General features: G+C 36.6%; 1 protein-coding gene across 3 annotated transcripts in view; it reads left to right on the top strand.

Annotated features, from left to right (window-relative positions):
- The window catches only part of LOC128191777 (LIM and calponin homology domains-containing protein 1-like), a 38,651-nt gene extending 27,138 nt beyond the window's left edge, over positions 1-11,513 (top strand). For 2 of the 3 annotated variants that reach the window (XM_052864071.1, XM_052864073.1), the window contains 13 exons: positions 869-1,030; positions 2,383-2,406; positions 3,092-3,577; positions 3,747-3,985; positions 4,216-4,357; positions 4,493-4,734; positions 6,496-6,534; positions 7,059-7,165; positions 7,391-7,455; positions 7,566-7,672; positions 7,980-8,817; positions 9,042-9,206; positions 9,341-11,513. In XM_052864071.1, the coding sequence (XP_052720031.1) occupies positions 869-1,030; positions 2,383-2,406; positions 3,092-3,577; positions 3,747-3,985; positions 4,216-4,357; positions 4,493-4,734; positions 6,496-6,534; positions 7,059-7,165; positions 7,391-7,455; positions 7,566-7,672; positions 7,980-8,817; positions 9,042-9,206; positions 9,341-9,366 (2,642 nt within the window). In that variant the 3' untranslated portion in view covers positions 9,367-11,513. The remainder of the gene's footprint in view (positions 1-868; positions 1,031-2,382; positions 2,407-3,091; positions 3,578-3,746; positions 3,986-4,215; positions 4,358-4,492; positions 4,735-6,495; positions 6,535-7,058; positions 7,166-7,390; positions 7,456-7,565; positions 7,673-7,979; positions 8,818-9,041; positions 9,207-9,340) is intronic. The other variant, XM_052864072.1, reaches the window with a different exon arrangement.
- Positions 11,514-18,135: the final 6,622 nt, after the last annotated feature.

Genomic DNA, 18,135 nt, shown 5'->3' on the forward strand with positions numbered 1-18,135 from the left:
TTGGAAATAAAATATTTTATTTAATTCATATGATATACAGTCAGTATTACTTGGTGCATGAAATCACCTGCAACCTTGAAATTGTACAAGATCTCTAAAAATCAAGTTTTGTTTTGTATAGATACATAGATAGATTTCAGTAACTTACATACAGTATCAACTGGTTTTTGTTCATTTCATTTCTTGGTAAAAAATTAAAAGCTTTTGTGAAAACAATTTTAAAAACTGAGACGGAAATAAATATATATATTTATCAGAATAATATGGATCTGGCAGAGCTGAATACTAAGATAATTGCCCATCATACAAGTTGCTAACAAAATAAATATAACATATCTGATTGCATTTTTTTCTTGCCTGATCTAAAAAAATGTAAATCTATAGAAAACAACTTTTTTTTTTACTTTATAAATGATATCAAGTATCCTAATATAAAGTAAATTTTAGCATATGCAAGTTTTTCAAGGATCATTTGCACTCATATTCACACCAATCTAAGGTAGCTTGTTAGATCTTGGTACATGTACAATGTTTGTGGAAATTGACTTGTCCATTTACCAAATAAGCTAGACATGGCCAATTGGTGAAATGTCTGGCTTGTCCAAACCTCATTTCAAAATAGATATGATTTTTTAATGTGTTTTAAAAAGGAAAAGAATACTTATAATGTAGAATGTTAAAGTCATATAAAATAAGTCAGGTCTGTACCTTCATGAAATCGAGTGGGAAGGAATCAAAACTCAGTTTAAAAAAAAAACATGTATCATCTGTGATAACTATTTTGCAAAGGGTTTTTTTTTTTGGCTGTTGATAAATTGATTTGATTACCATTAGATTGAATTAATTTTTGTAATATTGTGTGTTGCAGGGAGTGCAGCAGATGTGTGTGACCTACAGATGAAGGACATCATTCTGTCGGTGAACAGGAAGGATGTAGCCACCATGACACAGCCCCAGGTCCAGCACATCATTGACATGGCCGCCAGACAGGGCCATGTCGAGCTGAAAATCAAGAGGGAGATGGGAGAAGGTAAGAGACGAGTTCTATTAGTTTTACTGTCTAATGTAGTAAATGATGTTTCTATGGTACCATACACAATTGGTAGATATCAAGTCTGTGTGTTGTATAGTGAATGTTGATATTGTACCTTACGCAAAGGGTAGATATCAAGTTTGTGTGTTGTATGGTGAATGTTGTCTCTATTGTACTTTACATAAGGGGTAGAAATCAAGTTTGTGTGTTGTATAGTAAATTTTGTCTCTGTTGTACCTTGCCCAATGGGTAAATAGCAAGTCTGTGTTGTATACTGAATGTTGTCTCTATCATACCTTACACAACGGGTAGAAATCAAGTCTGTGCGTTGTATAATAAATGTTGTGTATGTAATACCTTACATAATGGGTAAATTCAAGTCTGTGTGTTGTATAGTGAATGTTGGCTATTGTACCTTACGCAAAGGGAAGAAATCAAGTCTGTGTGTTGTATAGTAAATGTTGTCTCTATCGTATATTACACAATAAATGGGTAGATATCAAGTCTGTGTGTTGTATAGTAAATGCTGTCACTGTTGTACCTTATACAAATCTGTGCATTGTATAATAATGTTTGTCCCTGATGGACATAATACCTTATATAATGGGTAGATTCAAGTCTGTGTGTTGTATAGTAAATGTTGTCTATTGTACCTTACGCAAAGGGAAGAAATCAAGTCTGTGTGTTGTATAGTAAATGTTGTCTCTATTGTACCTTACACAATTAATGAGTAGATATCAAGTCTGTGTAAGTTGTTACTGTCCATATAGTCTGCTTTTAACATAGAAATGGGTGATATCAAGTGAGTTTGCTGTATACATGTAGTAAATGTTGTCTTTTTAGTACCATATACAAAAGGCTAAGATTTCAAGTCATTAGGGTAAATTGCTATTACATGCAACTAGTTCATATAATTATGTGTATTATATCAGTACACACTCCTCAGTTCAAAGATATTTATAGTTCTAAATGTAAATTTCTGGTTGCCATTTTAAGAAAAAATACAATTTGAACCCATTTTATTTTACATAGACGACAGTTTTCTAATGTTAACATAGCTAAATAATGCTATATGGACACAGTTTCATGAAAGCTCTCAATTTGTCCCTGAAAAAAAAAAATCAAAACTTTTATTTATGCACGTTCACATCCTCAAATAAACTAGACAGTCGTGACCAATCAGTTACCAAAGCTCTTTCATCTAAAGGCAAAAAACTAATGGCATTTGCTCATAAATGGAATTTTCTTGTAGAAATTTGATTTTTTGACAGAATATTTCAATTTATTTTCTTGTTTCATCTTTTTTTCCCAAATTATAATAATTTGTTTTTTAATTTGTCTACAAATAGAACAAGATTGGAATGATGTATTTGGTAAATTTTTTTTTACATTTGTTGAATTTTTTTGCTACTTTTAAAAAAAATTGAAAGAGGTGAATCTATACATGACTTGAAATTTGAAAAAGGTGAATCTTTACATGGCTTGGTTTTACAGATTGGCATCTCTATCTTTAACTGACTATATATTTTCACTTTTTCTCTCTTTTTGTGTGAAGTTCATCTTTCATATTTTTTGTATACATTTCTCACCTGTGATGTATGCAGAAAACATGCAAAGTATGTGCTCTCCAATTTATTAACTGCTTGTTTGCTCAAAATTTTTATAAGGTAAATTTCTTCCATATATCATTTTTTGACAGTTTACTGTGTAAGTATTTGGTGTAAGTGACTTTTGGTGGGGCAGCTATACTTCTGGCTTTATTTAAACAAGACATTAAAGGATATTATGTTCATAAAAGAGCAAGGTGATACCTGAAAAAATGTGACATATTTATACATGAAACTGAGGTCAAAACGTCATATTAATATGTTAGAAAAAAATCATGCCAGATGGAATGATGATTCATTGTTGGAAACTGTGCAAGATTAAACTTAATATTCTATTCCAAAAATAAATGTTCTGAGGCTAACATTCAGGTTAACTTTTGTCATGAGGCTTGCAAATTTAATTATTCTTTTCCTGATAGTGATGGATTATTTTTGTGGGTTATAATCACAGATGATGACCTTGAAGACGAGACCTTTGAGGAAGAGGAAACTACCAGTCCTCAGAATCACTCCCCGATCTGGAAGTCGCCTGCCCTAGAGCCCAGAACCCACAGTCCCAAAACCAGCACCTCCCCGGCCACCAGTCCTAGCTACCACTCCAGACACAGGGAGAAGTCACCCCCCAGCCACCACCGACCCACAACAGACCATCACAGACACACAGACAACCACACACACAAAGAGCGTTCCACCCCAGATCACCACACTCGCACAGAGCGGTCAATCCCAGACCACCACACGGATACACACCGATCATTGTTAGATCGTCACACAGAGAAGAAACCCGACCATGACAGACACAATGACAGGTCAACACATGAACACTCTAGAAGGGCTGAGAAGACAGAGTCCAGTCCCAGCTATTACCAGAGGCACCGAGATACAGCGCCTGCTGCCAACAGCCAGAAATCAGACAAAGTACCTCCCCCGGTCCCAGGTAACATATTACTTGCATGTTTGTCATAATTTTTTGGTGCTCCTTTTGAGAAATGAATTTGCTAAAGAATCAATTTTTGTTGATTTAGAAAAATGGGGTTACGACCTTAAAACCATTCTTCAATTCGCTTAATACCTATGTATAAGACAAGATTTTTTATCTTTTGCAGCTAAGAAGACTTCTACACATAGGGAGGAGGTGAAACTAGAGGTTTCAGTCTCATCCAGAAAGTGGGAACCTCAGCCACAGGGGCAGACTGTGGAGGAACCAAAGCCAGTGGCCAACTCCACAGCAGACGATGAACCAATGTGGATCATGGATAAACTAAGAGCTGAGCACGAACCTGTCAAACATGCTCCTATCTCAGACCCCAAGCAGCCAGAAACAAACAACAATGATGTGAAACAGGTAACCATTATAAGACCTCCATTATCATATGCAAAAAATGCAAGATTTATCTATTTGTGTGTGCAGTGTTTTCCTGTAACTGTCAAAACTGGCCTTCAGATAGCACACCTATGTTCATGACTAAGCGTATAGGAACTCTGTAGCCTGACTTTTATAAACCAAAAAAATGTGACACCTGAAATTGAAATCAAAGCTATGTGTATGAAATCATTGCCTTTTTTTATCCTAAGGAATCTGAAAGCGAAAGTGAAAGTGAGGAGGAGGAGGATGAAGAGGAGTCCCCTGTCTCCCCAGCAGTCCGCGAGGAGAGGTCACCTCTGATAGAAACTGAAGTGGTTCAGAGACCTACAATCACCGTTAGGAAAAATAGAGGTTATTTATAGGATAAACTTCATAGATTTTGTGAAGTTTGTTTTGAGAAATTATCAAAAGTAAGATTCATCGTTAAAAATGACATTTGATAAAAGAAATAAAAGTGTCAATAAAAGAAAAAATAATTGATTTCAGAACCTGAGGTAGAAACCCCAGTGGTGGCCCACTCCTTCCATGTTCAAGAGTCCCTCCCCCCACCTCCACCCTCTGAGGCTCCCCCTCCCCTGAGGCGCAGTAATCTGGATGAAGAAGGGTTCAAACCTCCAGACATCCTCAAGCGATGGCAGAGGTCCACTCGGTCAGGACGTTCGTCCTCCTCCAATTCGTTGGACAGTGACGCTGACAAACGCTTGAGCTCCTCATCTCTCCATGCTGAGGCAAGTAGCATTAGAATCAAAAGTAGCTCGTTTCAGAATCTGTGTAGTAAGTTTGACGATAGTGAGGTTGTTGTAAAGAAAGGGCCCCCAGTTCCACCCAAACCAAATCGTAGGTCGCCAAATGAAGTAAGAGAGTTCAACCCTTACAACTTTTCTGAAACATCACTGAATATTGAAAATAAATTTAGTTATGGGCCAGTAAGGGACAAAGGTGTGCCTTTACGAAGCATGTCTGAAGATTATGCAATGCAAAACCATCTACAACCAAAATGGTGCAGGTCCCCAGTTAATGATGGAATCAGTTCTAAATCAAGACACACTATCAGTGTTGAACCCGAAAATACTTCACAGGAACATACACAGCTTCAAACAGATTCCAGTGATGTTAGGGACTTAAAACGCAGAGGCAACATGTCTGACAAGTATGTGGAGGCATCTGTCACTTTGTCAAGGAATAGTTCACAGAACTACAAAGAACCTTCTAAAAACAAGTGGAATACATCCTTTGACAAACCTCATTTTATGCCTAGCACTGGAGATAGCTCGAACCTTTCCAGACAAAAGTCTAGCAGTACAACAAATCTGGCTCAGAATTTCCAGACAGGAAACGACCAGTTGAGGAGGTATGTGTCTCAGGAAGATGGGTTGGATCAGCCAGGGAGATTGATAATGACCAGAGAAAAATGTAGGGAACAACAGACACCATCCACAAGCATCAACACCGACCAAAGGGAAACAAAGTTCTATCGAAAACCACAGACAGATTCTAATGGAAGTGTCAGGATTCCAAGAGTAATGGTGAACAAGTATGGGATCCAGAACAGAAATGATGGAAACAATTTGGATTCTTTTAGAGTAAAACGAGCAGTTTCTGACAGGAGTAAAATCAGGATGCCTAGGAGAGGAACCCCTGTCATGAAAAAATGGCCGTCCGAAACTTCCTTTCACTTGGTGGACATGGGCAATGACAATGAGTCAGATCTGGAGGACAGTCCCAGAAACAATAACAGCCTCACCTCCATGTTTCCTTGGCAAACTGACCTGGGCAGGCATGCAAGCTTCAAGAGAAAGCTGAGGAATGCTTCATGTGATCAGATCCACAGAATTGGACGGGAGTTCAGCTCGGACGAAGCAGAGAGCAGTAATACAAGCTCTCTGGAGGATCGACTAGGCAGTAAAACAGGAAGTAGTGGAGACTCCATCAGATTCGGAACCCATGCCGGGTTGAAGACAGGGGATTTAGACAGGCAGAGTCATGACTTCAGATCGTCTGCTTGGGTTGGTGACATTCATTTAGTTGATGATGAGGTGGATTTTGATGCACAGTTACGAAGCATTACTCAGCAGCTTGAGATAGTCAGGCAGCAGTTTGTGGAGAAAAGATTAGAAAATTCGGTAAAGGTAAAGAGTGAGTTGCTATGTGAAGGTTTGACCACTGATTTGGTTTGTGTGGTGTTGACCTCTGTCACTGTCTGGATAAGTGGATGAGTGGAACAGTATAATGTTTGGATTGGATTCAGTAAGAACTACTGATGGTGCAAGCTTGCAGATTTTGGCCACACACACACAACACAATGATTTGAATGATGTGCACAGCTTGCACAGAGTGATGCATTGTTTTTATCTCTTGTACTTCTGCTTTTTAACAAAATCAATATCAATTGATTGAAAATGTACACTTTGTTAATTGATATACTTGCATTTTTCAGTTCTATGAATTCCATTACAGAAATCATTAATTTTTTAAAATATTTTTTACAGTTTAACATCAATCAGGCCAACCCAGGTCAAGTGGAAATGGTGAGTAAAACTTGTAAATCTGAATAATGAATGATTGGAATGTTGATTGAATCCTACAATTCATTATAAAAAGAAACCATGCATAACATTGTGTAGGCATTTGGAATTTTAACAAGGACAAGACCGCATAATTGATTTATGTCCCCCTAAAAATACATTTAAAAAAAGCGGGGCTGTTAAATTATAAATCGAAAATAAACAAGGCCCCTTATGTTGTTTATTGAGTGCACTGTTGTATGAATAATGAAGTCCTGAGCTAGCTAACATTGAAATTGATTTTATGTATCATATTAGTTTGGTTAAACTTTGAAAAACTCTTAAAGCGACACACATGAAAGATGTCAACCATGATTAAATATGTAAAGATATTTTTTTCTGTAAAACTAGAAATTAAATTCTACAAGTATACAGATGAAAGCATTATCAAGAAACATATTTTAAGTCGTTACTTTTTAAGTGCACAATTTTTTATTTTCTTTCATTGTTTTTGCCCTGTTTTGTGACGAGTATGTTTGTTTTGACAGGAAGCAACTCGGGAGCCTCGTTATGATGCTACAGTCGGACAACCAGTGACCTTACAGATATCTACATCTAATTTCATCATTGATCCAAGGAACCAAGATGATGAAGAGTAAGTTATGTGTAAATCAATATTAACAATAGTTTAATCAAAACATCAGATTTCAATCCTGAATTTGCTGAAACTATGTTAAGAATATTTGGGTTTTACTGTACTTTAATTGAGGCATGCTCATTAGTTGCAATTTTTTATACTAGTACCATGATAGTTGAAGGATTTTTGTTATATTAGGCAATTATTTTAATTTATTAATGATTATATATTTACTTCCCATAGGGAGCCTGCACAATTACCTGAATACAGTTTCCGAGTCAACCTAGAACAGCCCAAAGAGATTGGAAGTATGTTTATAACACAGTACTATTAGGAGTTTGATGAAGAGAAATTGTAAGCACTGACATAAACTTGTGTGGTGTAAACTTCTCCTTAATGATGTAATGTGTTTTTTTAGGTGTGCTTCCAAGTCGGGATCTACATCATGAACAGAAACAGTTTGAAGAGGAGGATGAAAAAACACGCAGAATAAGAGAAAAGGAGGAACAATTAAGAAAGCAAGAGGTACATGGTCGCATTGTGGAATCAGTATAGAATTCATTGGTATTTTTCACCCTAAAAAACATTCCCAATAAGTTATAAAACAATCTTTATTCTTGATATACATGTACATGAAAATAGTGAAACCATGAAAATACATCCCCACTCATCTTTCAGAAATTGACAGTCTTGGAGTAATTAGCTCTGACTTGCAAATTTCAATGATTCCACTTCATCAGAAACAAGATTAAGTTTGAGAACAACTTTATTTTATGCCTTTTATAAATGTGTTTAGGTTTTTTAAAGCTTATCTTTCAACCCTGTATTACAGGAGGAAATCAGGAAAGAGAAAGAAAAACTACGTCGTGAGCAGGAGGAGATTGAACGTGAGAAAGAGGAAATAAGGAGACAGAAACTTGAAGAAGAAAAATCTAAACATCGTCCAGTCTATGACACCAGGAGCACAATGAATGGCTATGATAAACCCAGTGATAACATGACTCAATACAGTGCTCCACAAGAAAACAACCAGGGCCCAAAGCGACTAGGAGAGCTGTGGGCGCCCGATCCAAACAGGGACAAGCAGCGATGGTCCAGAGAGGACATGTTGGCCATGAATCGAAAAGCCACCCCACTGCAGAAAAAGCCCGAAACTGAGGCAGAGCCAGAGACGGCAAAGGAAGTGTATCATTCCAATTCTGTGCCAAAACCCAGGACCCGTGGCGGTGACTTTGGCTCCAGCCGACCACACCGGTCAGAGCAGCACAATCCACACTCCCACTGGATGGTGGAGGAAGCGGAGAGACGGAGGAAGGCCGACAATAAACGTCATTCTGTCCATGGAGGACCAATCAAACCGGTGCATCCAGAGGGACTGGCCAATCGCTGGCGAGATGACACGTCCATCCCGAAACAGCAAACTTATACTACGAACAGTGTGATATCTCCTAGATCTTTGAATACCAAACAATTCAGTGCTGAACCAGATAGACTGTCTCAGACTCTGCCAGCGTATTACAACAACAGCCATGCTCCAAAGTCAGAAAACAGTCTGCGTCCCTCGAGGGGATCCCCCAACCCCCAATCCCCGTCCTCACCCCCCAGCCATGCTGAACAAATCATGGCAGTCAGTGGGAAACAGCTCTGCTCACACTGTTCACAAGAATTGGGTAAGATGCAGAAATTGTTATAAAACATTTTTTTGGCCTATCTTAATTTTGCCCTAGCCATTTTGAATTCACTTTGACATTGTTGAATCATAGCCTACTGACAATATGAGCACATGGTAAAAATTTGCCTGTATACAGTTTTGGTATAATTATTCAACTGTTTTTCAAATAGTTTGTATTTTGTTGATATTCTTGATAGATCTATGTAAATTTCTGTTTTGCAGGTTTTGGAGCTGCCATGGTAATTGAATCCCTTGGTCTGTATTATCATGTCCAGTGCTTCCGATGTTGTGTGTGCCACCAAGCGCTGGGAAATGGATCTCAGGGAGCTGATGTACGTGTCCGTGTCAACAAGCTGCACTGTCGCAACTGCTACAGCAATGACGAAGGTAGGTACCCCTTAAACTGTTTTTGTAAACATTGGAGAATTCATCAATAAAGATCACATTTGTGAGTTTATATGAGTATACAAGTATTCAAAAATAAATTGATTTATTTATAACGGTGTCTTTGAATCTTTCAGCTGGTTTGAAATTTAGTAAAGTGTGAACATTTCCACACAAATCTGAACTTTGACGAGTTGTGCAAGATTACCTGCTCCCTGATTCCCTGACCTAACAGACATAAAGCAGGTACCGTCTGTAAGGGATGGAAGCAAACCATGGAGGCCATTTTTCCCATAAATTTTTTGGTCAGAGGAATCATCTGTAGACACTCTCTGGTTGCTTGATTACACAAGATGGGGTTGTGGCAATTTCAATTTTCTGAACTGTGTTGTGTTCAAATGTGCTTCCAAAAAGTTTGAACAAGCAACTGGATGTTCCTAGGGTCAATTGTTTGGTGTGTGCGCACACCCGTGATCATGTGCACACATGTTGTATGCTTGTGGCAGTGATCTGCAAAATGATTAGCTTGATTTAGCTTTTATGTAAGTTTATGTATTCAAGCAAGTCATTATTTTTTAAATACAAGCTTGGTTTGATATAGCCCATATACCACGTATTGGCTTCCACAAATATATGAAAAAAAGCTGTATTTTTCTAATGGTTGTTTCAACCCATTTTGAATTCAATACAGATTAAGGTTGTGACTCTTATAGTAGAACGTTTGATTGTTTCCATGCATGAAAGCAAAATTTACAAATGAATGACAGTATAATATGGACTTGTATAGTATTTCCTATCAACATATTTTTTGAACATTCATGCTTTCTTGCTGAACAATTCTTAAGAAAGATATTTTCAACCAATGCGTCAGTATTCAAAATCATCCACGTGTTGTGACCTTGTTACCCATTGATAATCATATTTACACTTGTTTGCTGGGTGTTGGTGTATCATTATTTAAACACAACATTCAGTTTTTGTGAATGCATTGTCAGTGCATTAAGTGAATGCCCTCATTATGCAAACAGATTAATGTGCCTTCGTTATCGCTATGGTTGACAAATTTCAGAAGAATATATGTTTATTATTTACTTCAATGCTTGTACCTCTGGGAAATCTGGACTGTTGAGAGTTCATTTTTTCCATCATCAACATTCCACACATGTACCGTATGGTTTGTTATTCATATTTTGTCTCAGTTCAATTCCTGTTTTTATTTTTCTGTTCATGTATTATATGATATCCTCTTTTGCATTTTGTGCTGTGATCAGGGTAGAATGAAGGGAATGTTGTTTGAAAACCTGGACCATTATTTTACAAATTTATTTTTACAAATTTATGAAATTGTGCATATATATATCTCTCTCTTAAAATCAATAAAATCTGTGGATACAAAAATGTCTACTGAAGAATACAGTGAAAATTATGCTACCACGTACTAGATTTTTATCAAACTTTGTATTTTATTCAGATTACTAATCATTGTATCCAGATAAGAACCTTTTCTGTGCTGTCTTCGGGAGTGAGAATAATAAGTATTGGGGTCATGTAAAGGAGGAAACTGGAGTTATTTAGTTTACTTTACAGGGGGGTCACTAACTCAAGAAATAAAAGTAAGAAAATATTCCACTTAATGGTTTATATCATAAACATGTATGTTGAAGTGTATATATGGTGTCAGAAAAAAGATTGAGTTTAAACCCCTGTGATTGAATTTGAATAACTCCTAGGGTTCTCCAGCGACTGAGTATGCATGGTTAAACAGGCAAAGAAATTGTGCAATTTATGAAGCAATATTAATATTAGTACCATAACTACAGCAGGTATAATGTTCATACAGGTATGTCAACTTTCATATACATGACATAATATGGTGTGTATATTATATATTATATATATTTTGTATATTGCATCCATTCAGGTACAAAAGGGTTGTACCAGCAGGTGTTTTTAACAAAAATGATTTTTGTAATTTAAGGAGTATCAAGAATCTATAATGTTGCTTTTAATGGATCTTGTAAATTATGAACCAGACACCATACATTTCATTTATATTCAAATGAATCAATCCAATATTGCTTTTTCAGGTATGTGTTTGGTTCATTTTCGATAACACTAAAAATTGCTGAAAATCTCATGTATTGCAATAAACAATGCATATTAGCTTGAATAATAAACTGCTATTACTTCTATACTCTGTGTGTATATCAGTACTTTTATAATTGTAAATAAGCAGACATCAGTAATATATTGTCAAATTAATGTGATACTGTAAATGGCTTAATATTACAATAAAATGTAGAAACCTCACACCTTAAATATTCTGGATATTGATTAACATCATGTAACAAGATACAAACTTGATGGGAATATTAAGCTTCCTAAAGAGAGACCAGCGACAAAGGACCTCCTCCAAATTCAGGCATGCCCTTGTTAATGATGTGGATCTTTTATACATGTAAGATACCGGTAAGTATCAATCGAAAGCTGGCGTGACGAGACAAAATGGATTATTACCCAGTATTTGCGAAACATAATGGGTTGCACTAGTTGATATACGTGAATTTGGTTGGTCTGACCTAAAACAAGAGAAGAATCTTACAGGTCAAAGGTGAAGGTCACAAGTACATTTATCAGCCACCTGTTTAAAAGCGCCGAGGATTTGTGACAATGTCCATTACATTTTCTTTATTGTCATTCATAATTTTAATTTACCACCACTTGTTATGGTAATAGATCATGGTCACATTAAGCGTACAACGAGTAATGAAAAAGAATCATTATATAAATAGTGCCTGTTTGGGAGGGTAACAGTTGAAATTGACACCCCGAGAAAACAATTGTCAACCGACGCGAAGCACTATTTATTTTGTTATACTGAATGTCTTAATTTTTAAGAAAATTTTACTGCTTTTATATAGGAATAACGTGAATTCTATAGCGAACCGTACGCGCATAATTTTCGCGCATGTAACAATTTTTAATGTTACCCGTTGCTAAGTGCGTTGCTAACGCTGAGGGTAATAGAAAGGATTATGAACTGCGTCTTAACCAATCAGATTTCAGTATTTAACATGAAAGTATAACAATATATATTGTATACAAGTTTGTGGTGTGTCTTCTTGCATTCCTTTTAACTGGACACCCTTTCTCTTTGAGCATATACAAGGATTGATCCATAATGTACGTCACACTATGCACCGCGTTTTACACTGCCGCTGTTTTGTATAAAATGACACAACAAAATTTTCCTTATAAAAATTCTAATTTGAAGCAAAATTTGGATTAAATTTCGTTGAACACTTTAAAACCAGATAGATATTGATGTTTATAGCATGATATATACGTGACATCGCCGCGTCATGAATTTACGCCTCTTTTAAGATTTGTATATATGTATAAATGACATTTTCAAAATTTGAAAAAGACCCAAACAACACAATATTTTGAAACAGATACATGTATATCATAGACTTTTCCCAACTGTTTTAAAAAAAATCGGGAAAGTTACCGTCTGTTTCGGATATCTACGAAATGCCTTTTGTCTCTAGACCATGGAATAAAAAGACTGGACATGCGAATAGTGATACCAGGCATTTTTTGCTTCGATGGATAGAAATCACTAGATAATGTACTGGAATTGCTATATCAACCTAAAATTGAGAGCGACTGAACAAACCCTTAACGTGGTTTCAATATCTAATAAACGCATATGTCATGTTAATAGATAAATTAAATAGACAGAAGATAAACGCTCTGAAGAAAAGTTAAAACTAGGTTCTTCCGTCATGAGCTATATCATAAATCTACGTTAATTCATGGCTACTTGAAGAGACCTCGACAAACTGATCGCAGGTTAGATAATATCCAATATACTAACTCATCGATTACAAAAAGAGTGTCTGTGATAAGTTACTTTAAGAAGAAACAAATGTAAAATTGAGCACATTGGCTAATTTTTATAGAGTACTATATTACCAGAACGCCAAAAATCTAGAAATGACGTCGCTTGCGTGCGGCAACTATTCTTGCTTTACGCTCTATAAAATATCTTATCTTCATGCAGAAATATTTATCATAATGCATTAAATTTTTTAGATCTGAATTGAAATAGATAGATATCTCAAAGCACAAGTTTTTGTCTTTTTACGCGGATTTTTCACGATTTTATCGCATCTTTGACATTACGTTTGTATCAACCCTCGTATAAAGAGAACAACGAAAAAGGGGGGGGGGGTCAAAATTACAAAGATATTAAAAGGAACAGAACATGTACACAAAAATTTACCAGGTATATAAACATGGGGGGGGGGGGGGGGGGGGGGGGATAGGTCTTCAATTAGTTTTGTCCAATTTGACAAAGGGGAACAACTCTCATAACTTTCCACAATACTTAAATATGAATGATATTTATTCTGATAAAACTACTGGAAATTTATTTGCTAATTTTCCTAAAAATCTCATCTAAGATCAATGTATTTAAGTTGTGCACGGAATAAGTAAGGACTTTTTATAATTCATAATAAAAGGCAAAACTGGACTACATAATCATATAAACATTGTAATGTCGAATCAAAAGGTTCATACAACAGAGTATTTTAGCTAAACTTTCGTTTTATAAATCAGATGGTGTTGATTTCAGCTGGTGAAAATATGTAAATCTATTATGAATCAAAAAATGAAGAGAAAAATAAACAAGAAATCACATTTTAAAAGATTTGGAATACACATAATTTAAAACAAGTTACGGTTGCTATTAGAATTATTAGCACGTTCGCATCGGCTATAATTTTAAAATATCTACATCTACCGAGTATGATTCCTTCTACTGTATTTCTTTCGGAAACTTTTTTTGATTCATATCTCTGTAGAGACTGACAGGAGGGAATTTAAATCTATCCGCCCGTTTATTACAAAACGAAATTTCCACAAGGATTATAAGTTAATCTCAGGACAGATCTTGAAAACTAATATGACGGCAAAAAGTTAGCACCAGACTTAATTTACAGATCGTCGGAAACCTATTGAAAATTTTCGTTCATATGAACAATTTATGCTCTGTCCCGATTGGCTCCTTCATACTTACGAGGAGGAAATTTCACCAATCCTGTTTAAGCTAACCTTACAGCGACATGCTTTCTTAACACAAAATCGTCCTTTTCATACTCCCAACACTGATAGGTGAATTAATGAACAAGATAAATATTCATAAAAAACATGATAAGTTCAATGAGATGGCCCACAGTCAGTAAGCGTATGCGAGACTGGCCGAGGGTTACCGACAATGAAATCTACAGAGGGTGCAATCAAACACTATTAAGGCATGAGAAAATAGAATATTCTATAGAAACAAAGGAATGATTATAGGGTTAAAAGCATCAGACTGAAAGCACCCTTGACTCGATAATTTTAAAGCCTTTTCGGCAACTTTGTACTTGCCTAGAGAAGATCTAAATATTAAAGAAACTACAAATTAAACTTAATTGTGTATCAATGCGCGAAAAAGGTTTTGCGACACTTAGTTTCATATATGAATCTAAATCTTAATTGACCTTTCGATTCAATCAGCATTCCGAAAAGTGTATTACTATAAGAACAATTTCGGATATTCAGAAGAAAAAAGTTCTGACACAAACACAAGAAATTGTCAGGATTTAAAATGGGGAAACAGTTTTTAAAAGACCCGAAATTCAGAGGGTAAAAATTGTAAGCACGTGCTCATCGTGTTTAATGTAGCCAAGTCACCGGACTGACTTTGGCACAAAATACGAGTAGTTATATTTAAATGAAATTATATATTTACATGTCATGAATCGTATAAAAACTACAAGCGTGCTAAAAGGGATTTTCGGAATGGACTCCAATCTGCACACGACGAATTTATGACAAAAGCCTTTAAGGACATAGACGAGGCTTCTGAATGCGACGTTCGACTCTTCTGGAAGCGGCCTCGTAGCTCTCGCTCTTATCCAGAAATAGAACTCGGTGAGGACACATTTACAGATCCTAGTGATATTGCTAACGCATTTGCACATCATTTTAAAGACGTTTACAACCCTAAGGACAACGACTCGTTCAACCCTGTGTTTTACTAATCTATTGAAACCCTGTACAAATCCTTAAAAACTGAAACGATGCTTAACATTTTTTTTCCTGGAGGTGACATCAGCATGGACGAAATCTCCACACTTATTCATGATCTGAAACGTAGAAAAGCTCCAGGAAAAGATTTCATCCAAAACGAACACATCATTTATGGTGGCTCAGAACTAAACTCTGTTTGCTTCATTTATTTAACTCTATTATTAAAACTGGCCAGATCCCAGATTCTTGGTAAAGGGACATTATTGTTCCCATACACAAAGGAGGTAATAAGTCAAAGAAATTCCCAGATAGCTATAGACCGATAGCTTTACTCCCTTGCCTTTAAAACTGTTTGAAAAGTTTTACTTACCAGGATCAAAACCCATGTTCTATCCTCAACCGACTTTCCTAACGCCTAGCAACAGGGATTTCAACCCAAACTCGGCTGTCTCACTGCCTCTTTTAACCTTCAAGAAACCATTTTCCACAACATTGAACGCGGAAGCCCGGTATACGTTGCATTCCTCGATACTCAAAAAGCATTTGATACTGTCTGGAGGCACGGTCTAATGTACAAGCTTCATCGTCTTGGAGTTTCTGGACGGTTATGGACTCTAATTGACGACTGCCATACTGGTAAATCTTGCTCTGTCGTGGTGAACTACACTAACTCTGTTTGGTTCCCTGTCTCACAAGGAGTTCGCCAAGGAGGCATACTCTCAACTTTTCTCTATCTTGTGTTCATCAATGATCTTCTCCAAGAAATTCAAAGTCAATGTTCAAATACGGGAATCTACAACATCGCTAGCTCCAACCCCACGCTTGCAGACGATATATCTTGCATCGCCCTGACGCCTGTAGCCATCCAAAACATCCTTACCACCGCATATAAGTACTCCACAAATTGGAGATACAAATTCAATGCAGATAAATCAAGCGTTCTTAGATTCTCCTCTTCATCAATTCGAAACCTGTCGAATCTCTCATGGCTTCTCGGAATTGAATCTGTCGAATTATCGGAATCATACAATCACTTAGGAATCCTCCTGCAGTCTAAACTGGTCCATACCGAAAAAATCGAAAACGGATGTAGAAAAGGGAGACAAGCGTATTTCGGTATCAAAATACGGGATCATCTTAATCCCGACACTTTATCCCGACTGTATAAAAAGTTGTCCTTCCATCTATTCTCTACGGATGCGAACTATGGTGCGACCTTCGGCTACGAGATCTCCGAGCACTCAGCACGCTCCAACACTTCATATGCAAAAACGCTATGGGCCTTCCAAAAACAACGAGATCGGACATTTGTGAATCTCTATTCGGACTTCTTCCCATATCATACGAAATTGATAAAAGAAAACTTTTTTTCGGTCGATTATGTGATCTAGACACAAAAACCCTTACCAAACAGATATTTCTACATCGACTGTTTTTCTACCTACAATCCCCCGGACGCAAACAACTTGGCTTTATTCACGACATCATTGCTCTCATGCTTAAGTACAATCTCCTTCAATACATCACAGTTTATTTTCAAGTTGGCTATTTTCCCCCGAAACTTCTATGGAAAAAATCCGTAAAAGAAGCAGTAACGAACTCTCATATTGACTCAAGACGCCATCGGATGTTTTCTGACCCCGATTTTTACCTTTTCAGTAAGATAAACGCAGGAAGACCACCTTCTGCTATATGGAAAATCCCATCCAATTTTTTCGAAATAGAACTCTGTAAATTTATTGTTAAATTATGGACACTTCCGAAATTTCACCGGAAAATTGTCTTATGTGCAGCAACTATTTTACCAACGTCTTTGAGCACATCTCCACCGTTTGTCCAGGGACGTCTGCATTCCGAGAAGCTTGGTGGGATACAGTTATCGAAAACTTCGACATCTCTCTTAGTGCTGAACTCAGTGGTCTCTGTACACGTGACCTCTACCTCCTTTTGCTCGGGTCGAGACTTATCTCCAACATTACAGCTAACTTTGATTTACGCACCTTGCACATCCTCAACTTCCGCTTCTTGAAGGACACCGCAGCATGGTACAACCGATACCTGTGTTCTATTCAAAACACGACGTAAAATACCTGTACAATAGTCAAGATACTTTTCTACACTGTGCACATTGTTATAGCTGTAGGTTACATTAAATCATACTCAAATGGACATCCCCATGTATATATGTTTCTGTTTTTGTTTTCTTTGTCATTTTTTTCTTCGATGCCAAGTGGTAATAGGGTAATATAGTTTTTCTTTTCTTGTTTGTGTGTGTGTGTGTGTAATGATGTTTGTATATTGTTCTTTGTAAAGTTTCATGCCACAATCTCTTATGGGAGGAAATAAATAAAGAATGAATAAAACAAGTTACGGTTGCTATTAGAATTATTAGCACGTTTGCATCGGCTATAATTTTAAAATATCTACATCTACCGAGTATAATTCCCCCTACTGTATTTCTTTCGGAAACTTTTTTTGATTCATATCTCTGTAGAGACTGACAGGAGGGAATTAAAATCTATCCGCCCGTTTATTACAAAACGAAATTCCCACAAGGATTAAATGTGAATCTCAGGACAGATCATGAAAACTAATATGACGGCAAAAAGTTAGCACCAGACTTAATTTACAGATCGTCGGAAACCTGTTGAACATTTTCGTTCATATGAACAATTTATGCTCTGTCCCGATTGGCTCCTTCATACTTTCGAGGAGGAAATCTCACCAATCCTGTTAAAGCTTACATTACAGCGGCATGCTTTCTTAACACAAAATCGTCCTTTTCATATCCCCAAAACTGATGGGTGAATTAATGAAAAGGATAAATATTCATAAAAACATGATAAGT

The sequence above is a fragment of the Crassostrea angulata genome, chromosome 7 (assembly GCF_025612915.1).
Source record: "Crassostrea angulata isolate pt1a10 chromosome 7, ASM2561291v2, whole genome shotgun sequence".
NCBI classification, from domain to species: Eukaryota; Metazoa; Mollusca; class Bivalvia; order Ostreida; family Ostreidae; genus Magallana; species Magallana angulata.